This window comes from Uloborus diversus, chromosome 2 (genome assembly GCF_026930045.1).
Source record: "Uloborus diversus isolate 005 chromosome 2, Udiv.v.3.1, whole genome shotgun sequence".
Classification (NCBI taxonomy): Eukaryota; Metazoa; Arthropoda; class Arachnida; order Araneae; family Uloboridae; genus Uloborus; species Uloborus diversus.
In genome coordinates, this window is record NC_072732.1 from 203,079,084 (window position 1) to 203,101,511 (window position 22,428).

Sequence of the window (22,428 nt, forward strand, 5' to 3'; positions counted from 1 at the left end):
TTTTTACCGTATCGTCGCGTCGCCTCAGAGCACCAATAAGACATCTAATCTCAGGAATAACAGTAAGATATCCTACTGTTGTTTTAAGGCGACGATATGTAGTACTTATGTCGCTGTAAAAACGAATGGTTACATTAGCATGACATTAGCATGAAACATTTCATAACCAACTCTTATTTTCGACTACACAGGCTGGTAGTACATTGCATAACTGTGAGAAGCATATGAATTTAGTTGTAATTTTAAATGAAAATTACAAAATTGAATTAAAATAAGACTGATCAAAACCAGCTCAATCCAATTTTTTCCACATGCAAATACTTAGACTAAAATGTAAATTTAAAAATGAAAAAAAGAGACAGAAATGAGGTTATGTCCCAAATTTTTTCAAACCCAAAAAATATTTGTTGAAAAAATAATTAGGCACCGCGTGAAGTAGTTTGTGTACTTTTTTAAAGGATAGGTAGAGCTGGTTTTAATACAAAACGCTTCATTTAAACTATTAAGTACTTGATCAGTAGATGTGCAGAAACAAAGTACACAATTATTGTTAAAACAATGGTCCAAAAATATGTTTCAATATAACTTCTTCAAATTTAAGTTCCAATAATAGTTTTTTTAATAAGAAATGCGTTGAAAAAAACCGCAAAAGAAACAAACGCAATTAAATGCAACATACTATCATGTATTGATTATTTCCATTTTGACATGATTCTCTGCGTCATTTGAAAATAGATGCTTGAGATCAGTGACGAAAACATTAGATACCTTGAATACCTATAAAAAGAGCGGGAAATGACTAAATAGCTGAACGGGTTAATGACATAAAATTACTACAAGGAACTAATTTAAATAAAACTTATATTATTTCTAAACATGTATTATGCTCATAATTAGCAACGCCTGTTTATTAAGTACAAATAGTAAAAATATGTCACCTATAGTTGGAGAAAACCTAACTTGGCAGCATTGGGTATTTTCGAATAGAGTAACAGGTTAACCCGAGCTCACCGTGGGCGTTGTTCAAATAGCTTACCGGTGAGCCAATCGTACATGGCAAACGTTCAATGGACATTCACCGCACTAGCCACTGATATCATCAAATGACACGAAATCAACTGCCGGGCTAACCGGTTACTCTATTCGAACATACCTGTTGGCTGCGCAGATCCTAATCGCAGCAATACGACGCTGCCAAGTTAGGTTTGCCCTGTATATAGTTTCCGGTAAAATGAGTGTAACTGCATATGGGTGATTCTCCAAAATCCTGACATTTTATAATTATATTTTTTTTAAATAAAAATGCTGGAAAAAATTGTACTTACTCTTTGTTAGGAATTTATTAAAAGGAAAATAGAGGAAACTCACTTTAACTAAGTTACACATTCAAAAGAGGGGGTCAAATTTTCATTGCTGCAAGAGACTGACAAGCAGCACCAGGAGAGTTACAAATTGAATTTCTTCATGGGTTATCCAAAATGTAACTATAGTAATAAAGAAATACTGAAGCCTAAATCAAAAAGTATGGTTAATAAATGACAAAAACGAAATTTATGTAAAACCTCCCTTAACGGACACGCCCAATTTCTTCGAATACAAGTCCCACATAGGTTTTTCCATAATATTCGCTTTGAATAGCTTACACTCCGAATAACGGGCATCCATTTCAACGAAAAAAAATTGCTACATTAAAATTTTCCTTAAGTTAGCCATACACAGTATGATAAAATTTACAAAAAGAAAAGTTACTTTCCCATTACATGCGAATTGTTTTACGGTTTAGGAAATGCAAGCATAAAACAAAAAGGGAATCAGTAATATTAATAACATAAATTTTACTTTTAAAGCAACTACGAACTTTATAGCAACTTTACTAAGCTCTTCGAGCAACATTTACATAAATGTCTAACTAATAAATCTCTTTTGAAATGATTTGTCTGAACAACAACAAAAAAAAAATATTAAACAAATAGAATTATTCCACTGATGCATTTTTTATTTATCGCTTGCCAAATTTAATTTTTTTTTTTCAATCAATCTTATTTTCTTACTAATGTATTGGAAATAAATCCTTTCATACTACGGGATGCATTACCAGTGTTTGAGAAATAATGCTAAGAAAGTGATTTTTTTAGGACAGGAGTATGACATTTTCCATGCAATTTGCCTGTTGCGTAAGCCCGGGATTATAATTAAGGTAACTAATGTTATTTTTCGATTCTAACCTCTTAATTCAACTACACACTATGAGTAGAATTGTTATTTTTCTTTTATTTAACACAGAAATAAATTTTGTCCAGGAGAATGACGGCAAAAATGTTTCATATCCATTTTTGAACTTCAAAGATTTAGTAAGAACAGCAGGCGAATCATATGAACTTAATACTCAAGAAATCTAACAAAATGGTGATAATAAACAGTGTTGTAGGACAGCAAATCAAAAATTCCTTTTTTTAATCTATAATAATTGAACTCATTCCTAGGACAAGAGAATGACATGAAATCTGGGGACAAAGTTTAAAACGATATACGTTGATGATTTAAATAATTTAATTTATTTAAAGAATTTTATTTTACACCTTCAAGTATGCTTAATTATGTTAAACAAATTGAATTTGTGGAGTGTTGGTATAAAATTTTTAAATAATTTAAATCCATTTGAAAAACGGCTGGGGACACGTCAAAAATGTGACTTTCTGGTTATTTAAAAAATTTGTTGAAAAAAACTAAATGAGGTATGGTTTTAATAAGAGTAGAATAACATCTGATAAATTATTTATAACTATTAAAAAAAGAAAACACTTTCTGAGTTAAATAATTTTTGTGTTAGGCTACTGAGACATAATATTGTTAGAATTTTGGAGAATCATCCATATATATATATTGTTTCTATGCATTGATTTTGCAATTTTTAGTTAAATCACTAAAAACAAAAATAAAATCAAAGATATCCAAAACGTACCATGATCAGACACACAACAAGACCCAAAATGAATCCCGTGAGAACGTCACTCCAATGGTGTTTGTGATCTGCAATCCTCGACAGTGCAGTCAGTAAGCCAATTAATAAGAAGAGATACTGAATGAAAGGTTTTAGGAGCTTACTGGATTTCCAAGATATGCGCTTTTCAAGATATAACTAGATGGGAGAAACAACATATTTTAATAAAAATGAAACACTGATACCAGCCTTATACTTAAGTAAACCTAACGTGGCATCATTCTGAAGGCTACGCAGACAGTGGCGCCAACTCCATGGGGCCAGAGGGGGCCCGAGCCCCCTCAAAAATATTTTTGAGGGGGCAGAGCCCCCCCCAATGAATCAAGAAAAGTATTAGTTATATTATGTTTTCTAAACTCATAAATTTTTCTTCTATTTTCCTTGTTTGAAGATAGTTTACCTTGTAATATACATTCAGTAATTAGTTAAAACAAATAATTATTACGGTAGTAAGCAGATTAACTGAAAAGGAGTAGTGTGAATAATGATGGTGTTATAATGCTGCAAGCACACTTAAAATTTGTCCCAGTGCTCGAACTTACGGGTCAAATCTGTTGCCGGTGGGCAGCGCTGCGGCGAGCTCATCTAAGTGTTACTGATCTGGAAAAAATATGTGAGGGTTTGATTTGTATATTAAATGGGAGGCGTAATTGTTTTGAGTACTTTTGGGAATTGTGTTTAAAAGAAAAATCTTCACAAAATGATGATCCTTCGCTTCCTCGGAATCGACGTATACCAAAGTATGAAAACAACGAAGCCAGTTCACCGCATGCTTTCAAAATCCCAAAGGCACTTTACATTGAGGTTTGTGAAATGGTGCAATCTTGCATTATTGGGCGGTTTACATCAACTGAACTCGCACAGAACATTGCAGTTGACCAAGAGTGCTTGCTTTTATTAAACAGAGGTGAAACAAATTTTGAAAAATCAATTGAGTTTTCAAAAATAACCTAGACATTGAGAGACTGCGTTTACACTTGAATATGTTAGACGGTATAACTAATGAAAAAACTGGTCTTAAAAAAAAACATGCGTAAATTAAATTACCTTTTTACGAAAATACTGTGCGTGTTTGTATTTATAATTCCTTTTTTCAAAGCCAAAAAATATGTGTCAGGCTTGTCGAGTTTTTGGGGTTCTAATGTTGATTATATGACTTTAAAATGCTTTTAAAAAACTTTAAAACTCACTATTTTTCATCTCAAATTTAGAAAATTTCTACCGGTTCCCCCCCTCCCCCATTTTTTTAAAAGTCTGCGTCTCTGGGAGTGCCTTTCCATTCAAGTCAAGTGTCCTTCCTACGTTATAATATCAATGCTTAACTACGGCACTGCACGGCTCCCCATAAAATAGAACAAAAAAATCTCTTACTAAGACAAGCGGTAGGATTTAACAGTTGAACCAGAAAATTTGTAAACCAATTTTTAGATTCTTTTACTTCGAAAACGCCGTGTCACATACTGTTTATTTGTTAAAATTATACACACCAGAAAATATGGCATTTTCAAGGTACAAAAACCTGACCTTTATTTGGGGTGGGGGACCTCAGAGGGATTACATAACACCCTAAACCCCCGGTGATGTCCGCCCCCCCCCCCCCCAATAATTTTTGCAAGTCGGCGCCCCTGTACGCAGACCACACGGCGTTACGAAGCTGCCAGGTTAGATTTGCCCCAACTATAGAATAAATTATGAAATCAAAATTGCAATTTAAAGTGCACTTTTGCTGCATTACATTGCGTTGTCGATGCTCGAGTAGCTGACACCAGCAGTCTTTGATCGTGCCTTCGCCTACAGCTATTTCGAACCATTAACCGCGTTCACAACACACTTTTGTACCTCAAAATTCCCTGCTCTGGCTCCGAAAAAAAAACCGGTTGAAGAATTCCCCGTTTACATGTCAAAAGAGGTTGCTCAATAATTGTACCAGAGAAAACGGTTTTTACCCAGCATCCTTAGCAGCTATACCCAGCAAGTAGACGAACTTGTTTCGCGTGATGGATTATGAGTAAAAACTCCGCATTTGCTCCAGAAAGAAGCAAGAGGGGAAAAATCCTCATTTCCCAAGCAAATAACCGGAAAGCGGTGAAAAACTGGTTATTTGCGGTGTCGAAACTGTCCATGGAAACGCGCCTATTGAGAAGAGATAAAATGGAAGAAGTGAAGACTTTCATTCGTGAAGGAAAGACCCCCAAGTAACGAGATAGGTTTTAGAGAAAAGCATTGGAAGAAATCAGGTTTCCTTCGCTAGTTTTACGCAAAACGTGTCAACAATTCGTCGCCTAGCTCCCTCCATTTACTAATTCCCGCTCTAAGTTTCGATCCGGCGGGCGTAACATGTATGTCAAACACACTACAAGATAATTCGATTTCAAAGAATAAATCGAGCAAACATACGTATTTCGGTAGAATGTTGAAGCTTCTTATTTAACATATAACCACCAAATATTTCTATTAAATAGTATCGATGATGAAAGTTTGAAATATTAAATAAATGTAAGAAAAAAAAAAGAACTAATCTTTCTACTCACAACTCGCTAATTCAGCTTAAATGAATACCAATATTTTACAAGCATAGCATTGTGCAAAGAAAAAATAAAGAAGAAGGATGTAAAGATTTGAAACAGGTTCACGCAAAACTAAGTTAATCTTAATTTGAATTAATTTTAATCTTTACGTCGACGCATCATGTAGTCAGTAGACGAACGGAGTTGTCCCATCTACTTGAGTCAAAACATCTATTCCTATTCCTATTCAAAGTCACAACTGACTACAACTGTATTTATGTCGAGGACTGCATACTAAGTGCCTTGCCTCCATTATTTTATATACCGATAGATGGCAGCACCATCACCGGATCGAACAGTTAATGAGAATTTAGAACTAGTCCAGGAGCTAATAGCTACCTGTGCTAGCACCCCCAGTGGTATCGTTTCACTTGGAGGACATTGAGACCACGATCATATTTAACGTCGACCAGTCCCCTTTAATGACGACGGTGGGTCTTCGACCATTGAGGTTCGAATTCAGGACCCTCCGGCCCCGAATCCGACACTCTACCGATCGGGCTACCACGGCCCTCCAAAACATCTAAAGCCTATTCGTCAAAAGTGTAATCTTACGCGGACTCTCAATGCCAACATTAATTCTACTGCTGACAGCAGCACCCCAGTCCTTCATCTAGCTCAGTCTGTGCAGATCAAATTATTGTAAGTTTATAAATACAGAAATGATTGAATTCTTATATAAATAATAGCCGATGATTGAGTAACTCGCGTGTTTCAATAATGAAACTCTCGCTACGATATGATAATATGATGATATGTTTCGGTAATGTTTCATACGCAGGGAAACTCTTTACTTTGACAAGGCTAAACTCGATCCGGCAACTTGACTGTTTTATTGGTAAGACTTTCTTTTAGGAAAACGAAGAAACCAAAAGAATTTACACTATCCACTGGAGTTTAGGGTTAATCCACTGGTGTAGGGTTAAAATTTCAACTACCGAAATATCATCAAACAGGCAATTGCTCCGTTCAAGTGTAGAAACAATTTTCACCCGTCATACCATGACGGGCGATTTTGCTAGTTAAATAAAAATAACAAAAATAAAACATTACTACAAAAGTGCAACTGATCCGAATAATTATTTTTTAATTAAGTTACTCACCACAGTATAAAGCATAGTGTACGTAGCAAAAGAAGCGTGACCTGACGGGAAGGAGAGTCTAAAAACAATTTGAAATTTCTTTAATGTTGGATAGTTACTGAAAGATATATATATATTTTAACTTGTAATATTATTACAAATAAAGTAATTTTATTTTTCAATGTTTAGTAATAACAAACAAAAATACATACAAATAAAAAATGAGGATAGTTTTTCTCAAAACCGATTAATCTAATTAAAGAATGTTATTTATTGCAAAATCAGTCTTGAAAATAATTGATGACCTACAGTACTGATAAATTTCAAACTTCACACCCATCACTACGCATGGTGTTTGCCGGTAGAATAGAAGCGGGAAAACAGCTTTGTTTTTGATCCAGAATAGGAACTGAGCTACTCCTGATCTATCGCCACCAATGGTATTGGTTAGGAATGTAAACTTGGGAAACTTTGACTATATATACGACTGATTTAACGCCTACTCGGAGCCCGCTTATTAAAGTAACGGTTAGAGTAGTGCTTCTCAACCGGTGCGCCGCGACAAGGTCCTTAGGGTGCCACGGTATTTTTGGAGTTGTAGAAAATGAAAGAATATTTTACATTCAATATACCAAGAGCCCGGTTATCCCATCCAGAAACTGTAGTTTCGTCTTGTTATGAATTCATCAGTTTGGAATAGGGAATAACCGAACTGAAGGCAGATCTCATTTTATCATGTAATCCTGCCTTAGCTATGGCTTAGGTGAGGTAACTTACTGCTTGATAGAAATGTATTTTACCTGCTCAAGATATTAGTAGCTAGTTCAATCAATTGCCAAATTTCATTGAAAACTGCGTGCCAACCAGTGATACATTTATTTTACCAACGTGTAAAGCAATCGTACCGGAAACAATAGGTTCCGTAAGCAGTACTTCTAATAGTTGATTAGCGTATGACTGGGTTCGTAATTCGTTAACACATCAGCAAGAAACTTTTTAAAGAAACAAGAGAAATATATAGACCTCAGGAGCGATCACTCCTTAAAACTAGGGTTCAGCAAAGTGCCTTTGGACGCATATTGGCAGTTATTAAACAGAGAATCTAAAAATCTCCATTTACGTTATGCATGAGCTGTTACGGTTACCTTTTAAACACAACATAAGGTTATTGGCATCGACACTTTTCAAGAACAACAAAATATCATAAGATTTAAAAACTTCGTGTAGCTCTTCCAAACATAAAGCTGAATAGAAAGTGCCACTTTGTCACTGTACATCAAGACAAGCGCAAGTCGTGTCTCAGTCGTGTTCAGTAAAAGTTTAGGACTAACTGGTTGTAATCCATCCACTATAATATTAAAATCTGTTCGCGTCCGTCTGTCTGTCTGTCTGAAGATCGATCTTCTCGAGAACCGCTGCGAATCGCGAGTCGAACGAGATACCGATCAATTCGAAATTTTCCAAAGAAAACAATAAAACCAATCTCGTAATTGTGCGACTTTAATTAGCGGAGATATTAATTAAAACGTTAATTAACAAAACGTTATTCAGGAATTTTTATTTCTTTCCTGTTGCCATTTTGCATATGGGTGAGCAAGTAAAATTCTAATAATTGTTTTAAAAGAGATTTTTTAGCTGCTGTCCAAATCTTAAAACAACATTTCCATTTAGAATTTCATTTTCAATTAGTTTAAAATTGGTTGCTCTATTCGGACATAGCTTTATTTTATCGTCTGCCCTTTTTTTATTTTTTACATTCAACATTCTTAACTCTTTTCAGCATATGAAAGTTGTTTCTTTAGCTATGTTTATTAATTGTAGTGTAAGTTATCATTCACTGGCCTCATATTTTGGTACATTTAGGATGTGCGACTAATTATGGTTATTTTGTTGGATTTTTTTCTGTCACATGGGTGAGTTTTCGAATTGTAATAACTCTCTTTTTTCTTCTTGTTTCTTTTTTTGAAATACAGTTTGTATCGTTAAAAGAACATGTTAAATTAAGATTGTTTGGATTTCTTTAAGTGAAACAGAGTTGAAAAAAAAAGATTGTTTTTAACTAGGATTTTAACTAAAGCTTAATTGGAATCTGATGACTTGTTATTAAATTTATGCTTATCGGTATTTATTAAGTCTTGGTGCTTCAGAGTGACGTAATCAACCGAAATGTATGTGTCATTTTATGTAAAAAGCTGATTGTAATTGTACATAAATATTTCAGATATAGTCTATCAGATTTAATTCAGTTTAAAGTGAACACAGATTATAGTTGATAATGCATATATTTTCATCTTTTGTGCTAATAATCCTAATAATCGTGAAAATACTCCTAAGTTGTGTCATTGATAACTATGATTAACGTTAAAGAGATTTTTGCCAAAAATATGTTCTATTGGTGTTTTGCAAACCTTGCATTACGCGTATTTATTTATTTCTTAGCGCTTTAGAAACTGATGTCATAGTAATACAAAAACATCAATTGGACATCTCTTTCATTTTTTTAAGTAGCCCGTTCAACGCCGGGCACTCAGCTAGTAAGAACTAAAATTCTTGGTAAACTTTAACTCAGTTTTTAAAGAAACTAATATTTAAAAATAATTTCGCATATTTAAAAGATTAATTGTTATATCCATATAAAAATGCTGCTTTTTTGACTTTCTTGAATTGACTGGTGAATGATGAAAGCATTCTTCATATTGACATATGAAATTTAGTTCAGTGTGCCGCAAAGATTGAGCCAACCATCTAGTGTGCCGTAGAATAAAAAATGTTGAGAAGCACTGGGTTAGAGGAATATCCCGCTTGATGTGATAAAGTTTCAAAGCACCAAACGTTAAAATTCGTTATTTTGATCCCGGATAAGGAAAAATCCCGCTTTTTGGAATAGTCTTTCGTTTCAAATTTAAGCGGGGTTGACTCTACGTCAGTTAGGAAACGCGCACGGAGGATGTTCATTGTTCAACCGCGGGTGCAGACCCCTTGACTCACCCGTTACGAATTTAACACCTTACCTCGAATTTTTCAAAACAATCTCTCGGAGCGCTATCACCATCAAAGTAATTAATTTTCAAATTCTCGATAAATGTATGAAAATATGTCTACTGTTCTAACTGTTGATTAAATAAAACGTTGAGATGTCTCTTTAAAGGGAGAAGCCAGTTTAGACGAGTCAAAAAAATCCACTTTTTATGTGTCATAAAATGTTGGTAAAACTATTCAAGAATATGTTACCGAAATTTCAGTGAAAAATTCCGATTAGTTTCAATTATATGAGCACGTACAGGACTGTGGATATTTGAAAACGTTCACAGCATTTTGTTTTCAAACGCGCTTTTCTCGAAACAACTTTTTACATCTGGTGGGCATTATGACTCAAAGAGATATTGACCAATCGTTCTGAAAATTTGTGTGAATATTCTTTATTCAACTGTACTCTATATGAACCTAACTCTTTCATGATATTATGTGACCTCCTCAAAAACGTGTGATTTTAAACTTTTGTGATCACAATTAGGTTCATATTCTAGAAAAATATGTTGTTTAGGAGAAAGAAAAATTGTAATGATTACAGGCAAAAATTGTCATTTCGGAAATGCCCACCAGCAGCAAGCACCGATGGCGACCACCCTTAGACAGCAGCTTCTAATTTTTTTAAATTTTGGTGGAAATGATTCAAGAAATTACAAGACGTACTTCAAAAGATGAATGAATTATCCTCCAATTTTAAAGAAATTCTGTTAATTATTATTATTATTATTATTATTTATTTAACCGTACAAAAATTACGAAAAACACTAAAGCTTCGGCTTGGTTTCCCCCTTAAAATGAACTTCGATGCTCCCTTGTTTAAAATATTGATTTTATTTCTAAGAGATTTATTGGTGGTAAATATGTTTTGGAGAAAAAATCTAAAATAAAATCATTGGCAATCAATTAAAGGTCTTTTTTCTGTTGTACAGAATGTTAGCTATTTTTGAGCGCGTATTAACCATTATTTAAGATAAAGACAAAATGTTTTGCATTTTGCTTTTTTCGCAGAGAAGCTCTAATTGTAAATGAAAAATGATAAAAAATGCTTTCATGAATTATGAGTAAAATGAAAAATAATCGTAAAACAGTACTAACTTTTATGAAAAGATTGCAAATAGCTATTTAAAGGCTACGCTGCCGTGCTGAGCAAAAAAGACGTTATCTGCACTTTTTATGAAAATTGAGTTGCTGTCACCAAGTGGTTCTTTGTCACGTATTTCACCTAAGTACGGTGTTTTCCGGTCATTTGTCGATAGAAAATACTTTTTTTTTAAATCTGAAAAAGTTGCAAAATCAAATACATGGAGACTCAAAACTTTATGTGGCAATTTCTCATTTTGAACTTAGCTGTAGATACGACTTTTGCGCTTAGAACGTCAGTACCCCTTCATCAGTGCAAAGAAATGCTCAGCACACAACAGAAATACTTAAATACACCGACAGATCAGTTATTCCATCCGAGGACCGCAGTTGCCTGCTTTTTAGCAGTCATCAGCCCGGAATAGGAACTACCTGAGCTGGAGGCGAAAAACCTCCTAAGGGAGCCAAACTGGTAGCTAATGTAGAATTAGCACACCATTCTACATTTGCGGTGTATTTAAGTATTTATGCCTTTGATTTGAACCGCACTATTGCTGTGGTCACTCATCTGGTGTGCTAATTCTACATTGGCTACCAGTTTGGCTCACTTGGCTCCCTTACGAGATTTTTCGCCTGCAGTTCAAGTAGTTCCTATTCCGGGCTGATGAGTGCTAAAAAGCACGAAACTGCAGTCATCGGATGGAATAACTGAGCTGTCGGTGTATTTAAGTATTTCTGCCGTAGCCCTGGCTTAGGGCGGTAACTTACTACAAAACAACAGAAATGTTGTTGTTAACAATTTTTTGCTCCGATAAAAATGCTCCGCTGCAACTTGAAAAGAGCTATAATATAAGCCCTAACTGAGCTCAAACTTATTGATTATGAGGCAAAGCATTACATCTGTAATCGATCCATGGTGTATCTAAAAAGTTGTGGAATTTTTATCCCTGGCCAGCAACACCTTATTTTTTATTGCAAATAGGTTCCTATTTTTCCCTAGACCTTTTGCAGCACATTGAGAGTGACTAACTAAATCATTTAGAGTTAAAATGTTTCCATCAATTTCAAATTCATTCGTAAAAAGTTGTATGTTCGTTGCATATCATGACAACTTTCTAGATGTTTCAGTCACATTTCAGAAAATGTTAGTCAGTTTTTAGCGTATTTTCTCGTAAAACTTTTCAAAAAATTAAAAATTTAAATCAAAATAAATATATATATATATATATATATATATATATATGTCTTGCAAATTATTAGCAAAAAATAACCATACAAATTAGATAAAAAGAAATATTTAAAATCATAAAAAGTGAAATCAATAATTTGATTAAGGGAAATACTGAAACGGTTTGTCGTTCCGTTTCTGAAACTCCACCTGTTTGACTGCCTGCTTTTCTCTGCATATTTCCCTCCCCCATGCCCCAATAGCTTTTGAGTTGTAAATTTCGACTGAAATCAGACGTTTTTGCTGAAAAAATCTTCGACAAGGTTTCTGATTCCCAAAGCAGTTCTCTTTACCTTTTTTTCCTCAACAAAATGAATCGTTTAATTCTTTCTTCAGCAGAAGTCAAGTTATCAACGACAAACTATACATTATTTTCTTTTTGTTTCGGGGAGAAACCAGTTTAGACAGGTCAAAAAAATCCCCCCTTTTTTTTAAATGTCACAAAATGTTAGTAAAACTATGCAAGAATATGTTGCCAAAATTTCTGCGAAAAATTATGATTAGTTCTGATAATATGAGTACTTAAGTGACTGCCGAGATTTGAAAACGTCCACAACATTTTTTTCAAACGCGTTTTTCTAGAAACAACTTTTTTTTCAACTGTTTGCCATTCTAGCTCAAAGAGTTGTTGACCAATCGTTCTGAAAATTTGTGTAAATATTCGTTTTTCAATTATATAAAAATAACCTAACTCTGGGATGAAATAATTAATAAAAATATTTTTTATGTAAGAAATGTGAAAACAAATGGTAGAAAAACATAACATTGTAATCAAACACCTCAAAATCATGCAATTTTCAAGTTTTTTGATCACAATTAGTTTTTTATTCTTAGAAAATATGTTGTTTGCGAGAGAAAAAAAAAGGAATGATTACAGATAAAATTGTGGTGTCGGTAATGTCCACCAACAACAAGCTCCAATGGCGACTGCCCATAGACAGCAGCTTCAAACTTCACTATTTCTGGTGGAAATGACTTGAAAAACTTACAAGGTGTACTTCAAAAGATGAATAAAATATCCTACAAGCATAAAGAAATTTCTTATTGATTCTCTTCGATAATTAAATTTTCCAATTAGAAGAAAATATAGTTTACCTACTGTCTGATACCACGTCTTGATTTATATTAAGGCACATATAATTTTGCACGTGAATGTGAATATCTTTCAGTGAAGTGCAATCGACGTCGGGTATGCAAGAGTCAAAGAAGTTGGGCCTCAGTCTGCCAGTAACGAACTTCATGATGTCTGTTGTCAGTTCTGTTAAGCTTGCTCCAAAGAAAAATACCACAGAGTAGCAGTATATATTTTTCAAGACAGCTGGAACCGGAAGTCCACAAAAGTGCCATTTAATTGTCTCCTTTTCAGAAATTATCTTGCATTTAATAATCTCAGTAATGCAAATCTGATGGGAGAAAGAAATAAGAAATTAAAATACAGTCGAATCCCGACTTACGCGAGGGATGCGTTCCAATACTCCTCGCGTAAGTCGAAATTTCGCGTTGCGGAAAAATGTATGCATAAACATTTTTTAGAAACATACCAAATTTTTTAGACATCTGTAAGCACCCCTCAAACTGCTTTAAAGCATTCCTCAACTATACGTTACAGTTTCTTACATAAAGAACTCAACTTTTACTGTATTTAAAAAATAAAAAAGCTGTTTTATTCTACATAAAATAGTTAAAATGCACAAAAAGAATGATTGATAAAATAAAACAACACGGTACGTACAGTATGTAGTAATAATAAAATGCTGCACTATAATAGTACTGTACAGTAGATACAGTAATAATATTTATGAGTTAAAAATGAAGATGATGAAGATTTATGCTGCATAATCAGATCTATATTTTTTATTAAATATATTTTAAAATACGGTTGCTTCACTTTTTCTTTTATAACGTTTCCATTTATGGCAACAAGCCCCTCCTCCTAATCTCTTTAATCCACAATGCAAAAGCAGCTTCCATTTTCATATACTTTACTCAGACTCTGCAAGCTTTAACATTGAAACTAAGTTTGAACTAAGCTTTAACATTGAAACTAACTCATACAGATATCATTTTGTTTTGACTTTTAACTGTACGTATGGAAGATTCACTCATACTTATTGCGTTGCTACCGTCAACGTTTGGTAGTTGTCCAAGCATATCGAGAATCTTAATCTTCTTTTTATTGTCAGAAACTTTATACCCCCCCCCCCCCATCTTCATAAACTTTAGATGAAACAGCTCACTAAAGTGCCATTATATTTCATCAACTTTAATGTTTAGAAGTTTAGAATAAAAAAAAAGAAAAATGTTGAGCGGATTTTTATGCACTAACAACGTGATGCCTAGACTAGTTTGATGTGGGAACTTTCAATGGTCAATGTGATGCTAATGGACTGTAATAACATTCACAAAATATATATTTAATTGTCAATAGCGAAATCGATACTTCCTTCTAAAAAAATTCGTGTTGTGGACGAGGAATTCGCTCGCGTCAGCTCTAAAATTCGTTACTCGTGGAAAATTCGCGTTATAGCCATTTCGCGTAAATTGAATCGCGTTGTAGCGGGAGTCGACTGTATGTGATTTGTATCGAGAAATTCCTAACAGTATTCTGAAAGCATCAGCATTCCAAAATATGACATTCATAAGAAGCAGTTGCATTTGGGAAAAAATTTCTGGAAGATTATTTTTTTTTCCTTTGATAAGTCACCAGAAGAGCAAAAATAATCCTTTTTTTTTTTTTTTTTGAGATAATTCAAGCACTTTACTTAAGTTCATTTTATTTAATTGTAAATTTATCGCATTAAAAATTCCCGTTAAAATACATAATCACTAACAATCATTTTTAAGATTTACATATTTTAAGACATTGAAAACATTCTTAGCTCAGCTAATAACCACTTAGTCTAAGAGATAGTAAACTAACTTTTGATTGCGATTAAGATGGGGTTAGTTGTTTCGTAACTTTTTCAAGTTATGAATGTTTCAAGCTCTGATTCAATTTTTTGACGGCTTAGATTCATTTAATACAGATCAAACACGTTAATCAATCATTTTCAAATTGGGGCTGGATTTTTTTATTGTCTTTACAAATTTTTGCCCTATATATTAGTTACTCTTAAGAGCTGCGAAACTAATTCGGTAATCACGCAATGTACTTACTGCCAGTTATGGATTCTAGAGGCTGCAGTCTCGCCTTGTTGTGGACTCATCATTCTGGAATGGTCAATATACGAGCTGGAGCACGTCATCTCATCTCTCAGCTTCAATAAGATGACATCTACATCCAGCTCGGTAATTGACTATTCCAAACTGATGAGTCCATAAAAAAGAAGAAACTGCAGTCTTTGAATGTCATAACTGGGCTGTCATTACATTGCATGTCGTTATATTGTATCCCTGCCTTAAAGGCGGTAACTCACTGCGTTTTAATTCAGTAATCGATCATCCGATTATTTCCCTGGTGAAACGAAATTGTTCATTTTACTGTTTTCATAGAAAATACTACGATACGCTACTGGTTTACCCTTTAAGCTCTGATTTGAATGTCAATAACTTCATTTACATTAAACTATGAGGTTGATACTAAGGCTTCTCTACTGGTCGACCGGTGACTAACCGGTTATTAACCGCATCGTTCTATAAGGCTTACGTTCAACAAGCAAGACCGGTAGCGACCGGTTGGTTGATCACGGGACAAAAATGACGTCAGCGGTTACTAACCGGTTGTTCACGAACCAATGCTTCATCGAAGGTTTTCGGTTGATCACCATTTACTTGCCCAGACACAGTGCAGACGAATAGCACACAGGTGAAAAATACTTATTATTGGTCAAAACTGTCACGTGGTTCCATCAATCAATGAACCAGCTTCAGTTGCGGTTGTTCGGTAGATCAACCGGTGAGGTTCATAGAACGACATCGGAAGCAACCAGTTAACGAGGCTCTCCAGAACGCTGCGGTTAGCTTTCGGTTAGTCACCGGTCGAGCGGTTGAGCTCATCGAGCGCAACCAAATCTACCGATTAACTGGTTGCTACCGATGTCGTTCTGTGAACTTCACCGGTTGATCTACCGTTAGACCACAAGTTCAGTTGGTTGATTTGTTGATTGAACCACGTGACATTTTTGACCAATTGTAAGTATTTTTCACCAGCGTGTAATTCGTCCGCGCAAGTAACCGGTGATCAAACGAAAGCGTTGGATGAAGCAATGGTTCGTGAACAACCGGTTAGTAACCGTTGACGTCATAAGCTGTCATGCAACTTTCTAATTAATCCTTTGCCTAAAATTAAGACTGAAAGGGAAATACAAATTTACGTTTACCGATAAATACAAGAGTATGTTTGACTTTTAAAGACAGGTTTACAAAAGATTACGACATACCACTATAAATCCAATGGCTGTCCCGATACCGTACAGCATGGGATCCGATATCGTCGACTTCTTATACGGATATTGGAGGGTTTCATCGTCACAATAAAATCCTCGTCTGTAGGGCGTGAACGTCCCATAAAATAATGGAATTGGAGCCGACACTGCAAAAAATGATCAAAATAAGATTGTGAAGGCATATCTTATATGATTAAAAGCTGAGCGTATGTATCTATGTATGTATGTATGAATCAACGTCCAAGTTACTTCTCCCGAACGCCAGTGAACTGGTATCGGTAGAATCGTAATTTTCCCGTCTTTATGTTTTATGTTTCGCTATTTAGCATAATCCTCCGATAATAGTTAGCAGAGATATCAGTTAAAAACTATTAACTATGACAATAAGTTTTCGACATAAAATTCCTATTTTTCGAAGACATTTCTCTATTTAAATTATTATTCAGTGCTTCTACTCAACTTTCCGTAACAATGCTTTAATTAAAATTTGTAGCGTGAAGAAAATCATTGAGAAGAAAGGTTTTCTTTGCCATTTTTGTTCCTCGAATATGAACAAATAAAATTCTGGCTTTTCTTTTAAGGCTTTTCCTTGAATCAGGGAACTTAAAATGTTTCCTTTTTGGTTATTTTTCCGTAATCTGCCGCAAAATTTTACTGATTTTTTTTTCCAAGCCTGATTGTTGAACACGCGTCGATTGACCTAACCATTATTTTCGAGGTAGACCGTGCAAAGCCGGGCGACGCAGCTGGTCATATTATTTAAAACTCATGCATATGTTGAATAAATGTTTAACCTTTAAAACTTATTAAAACTTAAAATTTTTAACCTTTTTTCATTCTCAATTTGTACTTTATATACGTTGTCATTTTTTATTCACTATACAGTGCAAAGTTTTCGACTACTTTTTATGTATTCATGCATATGTTATTTTATTTGGAATTTTTTTTTAAATTGACAAGTTTCCTCCAGAATTCACAGGAAGATTTCATCACATTTAAAAGCAATATACATTAAACTGTCCCGGTCCCCAGTACAATATGAATCATATATGCATTTGTATGCCTCACTTCAAATAACTTTATGTTCTCCCAAAACAACTAAAGTATAAAATACCATTGCAAACGTCTGTTACCCTTTCGTACAGGTTGTTGCTGCTTCAGAAGTCAGTTATTTACCAACTTCAAAACAAAAGGAGTTATGTATCTCAAGCTTATCTTAACTGTTCATTCTATATATGTTCATTTTCACAATACTTACCAATAAAGAGTAAGATGAGGTCTATTAGAACCCTAGTTGCAGCTCTATTTTTCCTTTGCATTTTTATATCACTCTGAAATTAGAAGAAAACTGAATTATCAATAGCTATTTTAACCCTGTTGTGCTCAAGTATTTAGAACGTTCTCAACGGTCTAATCAATATCAGTTTTACAATGCAAGCGTTCACAAACGATATTAAAGAAGCCGGCATAATGCAGAGAGTAGGGAATTCCGAGTACCCGTTTGCATTGTAACCTGCTGATCAATACCACTTTTGAACTTATTTACTTTCCACTTGGTACAAAGTAAGTCAGCAATTCTACCTAACAGTAGAAAAATACCCGTCATGGTAGGATGGGAGCAAATTGCTTTCTTATTCAAAAAACTTCCGTAAAAAAAGACGCCTTCAAATAGATACATAAGAAAGAGATAAATGTTTAACATAGCTTGAAAAAATCAAATTAAACACGTTTCACGTCACAACTTTAAAATTATGCTTTGTTAAAATAGTTTTTTATTTGGTCATGTTTCGATAATTGAGACTTCGGACATTGATAACAAATAAAAAATACCATAATGGTAGAGTATAGGCGCCACATTTCGTTCATCTTAACTTTTTTGGCCTATGAGTAACATAAGTTACCAAAATTAATCTTTGAAAAAATGAGTTGAATAGCACCACAACTAAGGCTAACCATGGTATTTAAACTTAAATATATTTTTTTAAAAAAAATTTCGCTAAAAAAAAGTTTTAAAAAATTTCAATTTTACCAGAATTGAAAATAACAGAGAATTGCACCAAAGAAAACCATCGTAGATTGTGTCACTTTTGGTACACAATACTTAGTTAACTACTGTAAGATTGATTTTTCAATCCTTTAAAAAAGCATCACAGATTTTTTTTTTCCCTTCGCTTTGGAGCACATTTCGTGTTGCTACGTTGTTCAGTTGTAAAACAATGTTTTCGCTTTCAAAAAAAAAAAAAAAAAAAAAAACGAGCTGATGCGCGCATCACATGACTTCCTTTTACTCCAATTTAATGTCATTTTCTCATTATTGGCAGTTTTAATATGATTCAATAGTTTACTCTCTAAATATCACCAACAATAGCCAAATTGAAACCAGATTTAGAAAAAAAATATTTTTTTTAATTAAAAAAATCGCCAAATTTGTCGACAAGTTGGTGACAAAACTTGGCGACCAAATGACTGGCGATATATCGCCAAGTGTCGGCCAAAGTATAACACCACGTGAGTTTACATCGAAATTAACACTGATTTCCCCCCAAAAAGGGGGGAAAGTCCCCCTTTGGAACATGCGAATGCAACCAAAAAGGAAGGTGCACAACTAGACCCCACTAGGAGTCTACGTACAAAATTTCAACTTTCTAGGACATTCCGTTCTTGAGTTATGCGACATACATACATACACACATACACACATACGTACATACAGACGTCATGAGAAAACTCGTTGTAATTGACTCAGGAATCGTCAAAATGGATCTTTCGCATGTCTATACATTCTAAGGCACTTACTCACGTGTGGTCGGGTCGAAAAAAACTCAACATTCATTCGGGGGTGAGCAAAATGGAAATTAAGGTCGGTTTTTGAGTGAAAATGTTTTCGCGAATACAATAGTTCCTTTTTCGTAAAAGGAAGTACAAATTGGAGAGACTGCCTTGGATCAGACCTTTAAAGGAAATCGCATTAAGTGTTATACTAAATTAAACAATTCAGGAAGTCTACGTGCCAAATTTCAACTTTCTAGGACATACCGTTCTTCAGTTATGCGACATACATACGCACATACATACATACGTACATACATACGTCAGGAGAAAACTCGTTGTAATTAACTTTGGGATCGTCAAAATGGATATTTCGGGTGTCTGTACGTTCCTAGGCACATATCCACGTGTGGTCGGGTTGAAAAAAAAACTCAACATTCATTTGGAGATGAGCAAAATATAAATTAAGGCAGACTTTTGGGTAAAAATTTTTTCGCGAATACAATACTTCTTTTTTTGTAAAAGGAATTAAAAAGGTTTAAAAAAATGCAATTTTACCAGAACTGAAAATGACAGAGAATTGCACAAAAAAAAATCGTCATAGATTAACAAGAAATATCCCACGCTGTTTAGCACAAATAGACATTATTTGTTTATTAATTGTAGTTGTTGTTTTGTTTAAAAAATTTTATCACTTTACCCACAGCCGTTTTAAGGGAGAAAAAAAATAAAAAATAAAATTTTTCCAAAGTTGAAGCAACTTTTTTATGATAAAGGACTGACAGTATCAGCTCTTTTTTTTTTTCCGTACTTCTAGTTTGCCTAAGTAGCTGCAAAAGTCATTAATAGACTTTTTTTACGCTGGAAATGACGAAAACTACTTTTTGAACCACGATTTGACCCCGCAAAATATACAATTTGGCATTTAGTTAAAAGAACCTAGTTTACAGACTCTTTTAGTTTACTGTCGAATTTTTTTACAGTAAGTAGCCATTTAGTACAGGCCTTTCATCTTTGCGAAAAGTATTGACACATGAGATGTGTACAACGTATGATGGATGTGCAGATCAATATAAAAGAGGAAAAATTTAATTTAAAAATTAACAACGCTTCAATGGTTCATAAAATTAAAAAAAAATCAAATCATACTGAGTAATGCTACAGTTTTCATTGAATGAAAAAAGGTAATAATTTTTAAAGCACATTATAAAATGACTGTTATAACTGCATGCAAAAACAGTGAACTTCGTAACTGAATAACAAAGTAAAACGAGCTGATGTGTGCATCACATGACTTCCTTTTACTCCAATTGTTTACTCTCTAAATATCACCAACAGTGCACAAATTAAAACCAAATTTTTAAAAAAAATCGCCAAATTTGTCCCCAAGTTGGCGGCAAAACTTAGCGACCAAAAGGCTGGCGATATATCGCCAAGTGTCGGACAAATTATAACACAACTTGAGTTTACATCGAAATTAACAATGATTTCCCCCAAAAAGGGGGAAAATACCCCCCTTAGGAACATCCGAATGCAACCAAAAGGGAAGGTGCACAACTAGACCCCACTAGGAGTCTACGTACGAAATTTCAACTTTCTAGGACATACCGTTTTTGAGTTATGCGAGCTACATACACATATACATACGTACATACGGACGTCACGAGAGAATTCGTAATAGTTAACTCTGGGGTCGGTCGTCAATTTCGGGTGTCTGTACGTTCCTAGGCATATATCCACGTGTGAACGGGTCGAAAACAAAACTCATCATTTATTCGGGGGTGAGAAAAATGGAAATTAAGGCAGATTTTTGAGTGAACATTTTTTTCGCGAATGCAATACTTCCTTTTTTGTAAAAGGAAGTAATAATAGTTTAAAAACTAAAAAAAAACACACTTTTGTAGCAAGATAAACTAAAAAGTAAATTTATAATCTTTGGGTATTAAGTATGATAAAATAATTGACCAAGCAATCTACTTTAATGTAACAAAAAAAAACCTCTATTAACATTTTTGTGAGGACAACAGATAGAAAATATGTAACACAACTGATATAAAGCCCCACGCTTTTTTTACATTGAAGTAAGTTGCTCGGTCAATTATTTTATTCCAAAGATTATTTTTTACTTTTCAGTTCTTATTGCTACAAAAGCGTGTTTTTCTAGTTTTTTTAAACTTATTTTATTTTATTTTTATTTTTTTTAGTTTTACTTGTTTTACTCAAAAAAATATTTTTTGATTTTTTTATATTAATGAAATTAATTTATAATTAGATGACAAAATTTATTATTGTTTACTGTCTCATTACTAATTGCCAAAATATTTTGCCGATGAATAGGCGAAACTTGTCAGATTATAAATAATCCGTAAAGTGGCCTCTTACGGCTGTTTACCGATTACTCGGTGCATCCCTGATATAAAACCTACAACGTTTAATCTTGAAATGAATAATTGAACCCATTTTATACTTCAGGGTTTTCGTTAATGTTATTTCGTTTTTAATTTATGATAACGTGACAAAATTTATCATTGTTTACGAACACGCTCAGCATAGTTTCTAGTTCTAAGAGCACTTAAATTACTTTTAATTTTGAAAGAATTCGGCAGACGAATCGGTGAAAATTGGCGGATCATAAATGATTGGCAACGTGACCGATTATGTCTGATTACCGATCACTCAGTGCATCTCTAGTATATAACTACAATTTTTAATTATCGCACTCTTTTACGCTAATAATGAATATTGTAAATAAAGTTTGCTTCTCCTTATACCCACAACATCTGAATAACGATCCGCACTCTTTAATGCTAATAATGAATATTGTAAATTAACTTTACCTGTCATAAAACCAAACACCACAGTCTGTTGTGAAAAGCCATCATGAAGCATTTCGGACCTCATCTCTGGATAGCCTACACCTCTACAAAGAAGATTTTTACCTCATTGTTCAAACATAGATGCAGCGGTGAGAAGAAACAAAGACTTTAACTCCAAGATTTTGAACACAAAATTAGAATTCGTGTTGAATTCCGCAGATAGGAATTCATGAATTATTTATACATGCATGTATGAATGTTTTAAAGAAAAATAAATAAATTTCGTTAAAAAAGTTATTGTTCATATAGTAGTAAGTATTGCGTAGCGCTTTCAAGGCTGGACACATTTGGAGACAAGCTCAGAAACATATCATATGTGCACCATCTCCAAGTGATTAAGGTTGAATAACAGCTGAAATGGTCTGAGTTACCGGATATTTCTGATTCAAGCATTGAGCTCAAAAAGTGCA

The 22,428-nt window shown here is 34.0% G+C and overlaps 1 protein-coding gene across 1 annotated transcript; it reads right to left on the reverse strand.

The window, feature by feature from the left end:
- Positions 1-681: 681 nt before the first annotated feature.
- LOC129216762 (putative phosphatidate phosphatase) lies at positions 682-22,036 on the reverse strand. Its single transcript, XM_054850979.1, has 7 exons — positions 21,980-22,036; positions 17,632-17,704; positions 16,368-16,519; positions 13,084-13,391; positions 6,672-6,729; positions 2,963-3,139; positions 682-777 (listed from the first exon to the last, which is right to left on the reverse strand). Exons 2-7 carry the CDS (start codon positions 17,690-17,692, stop codon positions 682-684), a joined length of 852 nt encoding a protein of 283 aa, XP_054706954.1. The 5' UTR covers positions 17,693-17,704; positions 21,980-22,036.
- Between the last annotated feature and the right edge of the window lie 392 nt (positions 22,037-22,428).

Bases quoted from the DNA above. Each gene is read 5' to 3' on its own strand.
- LOC129216762 (XM_054850979.1), bottom strand. From the start codon at position 17,692: ATGCAAAGGAAAAATAGAGCTGCAACTAGGGTTCTAATAGACCTCATC. The intron at 16,520-17,631 runs GTAAGTATTGTG...CATTTTTTGCAG, and splicing joins CCTCATCTTACTCTTTATTG to TGTCGGCTCCAATTCCATTA. The intron at 6,730-13,083 runs GTAAACTATATT...AATTGTTTTTAG, and splicing joins GACGTGGTATCAGACAGTAG to ACTCTCCTTCCCGTCAGGTC.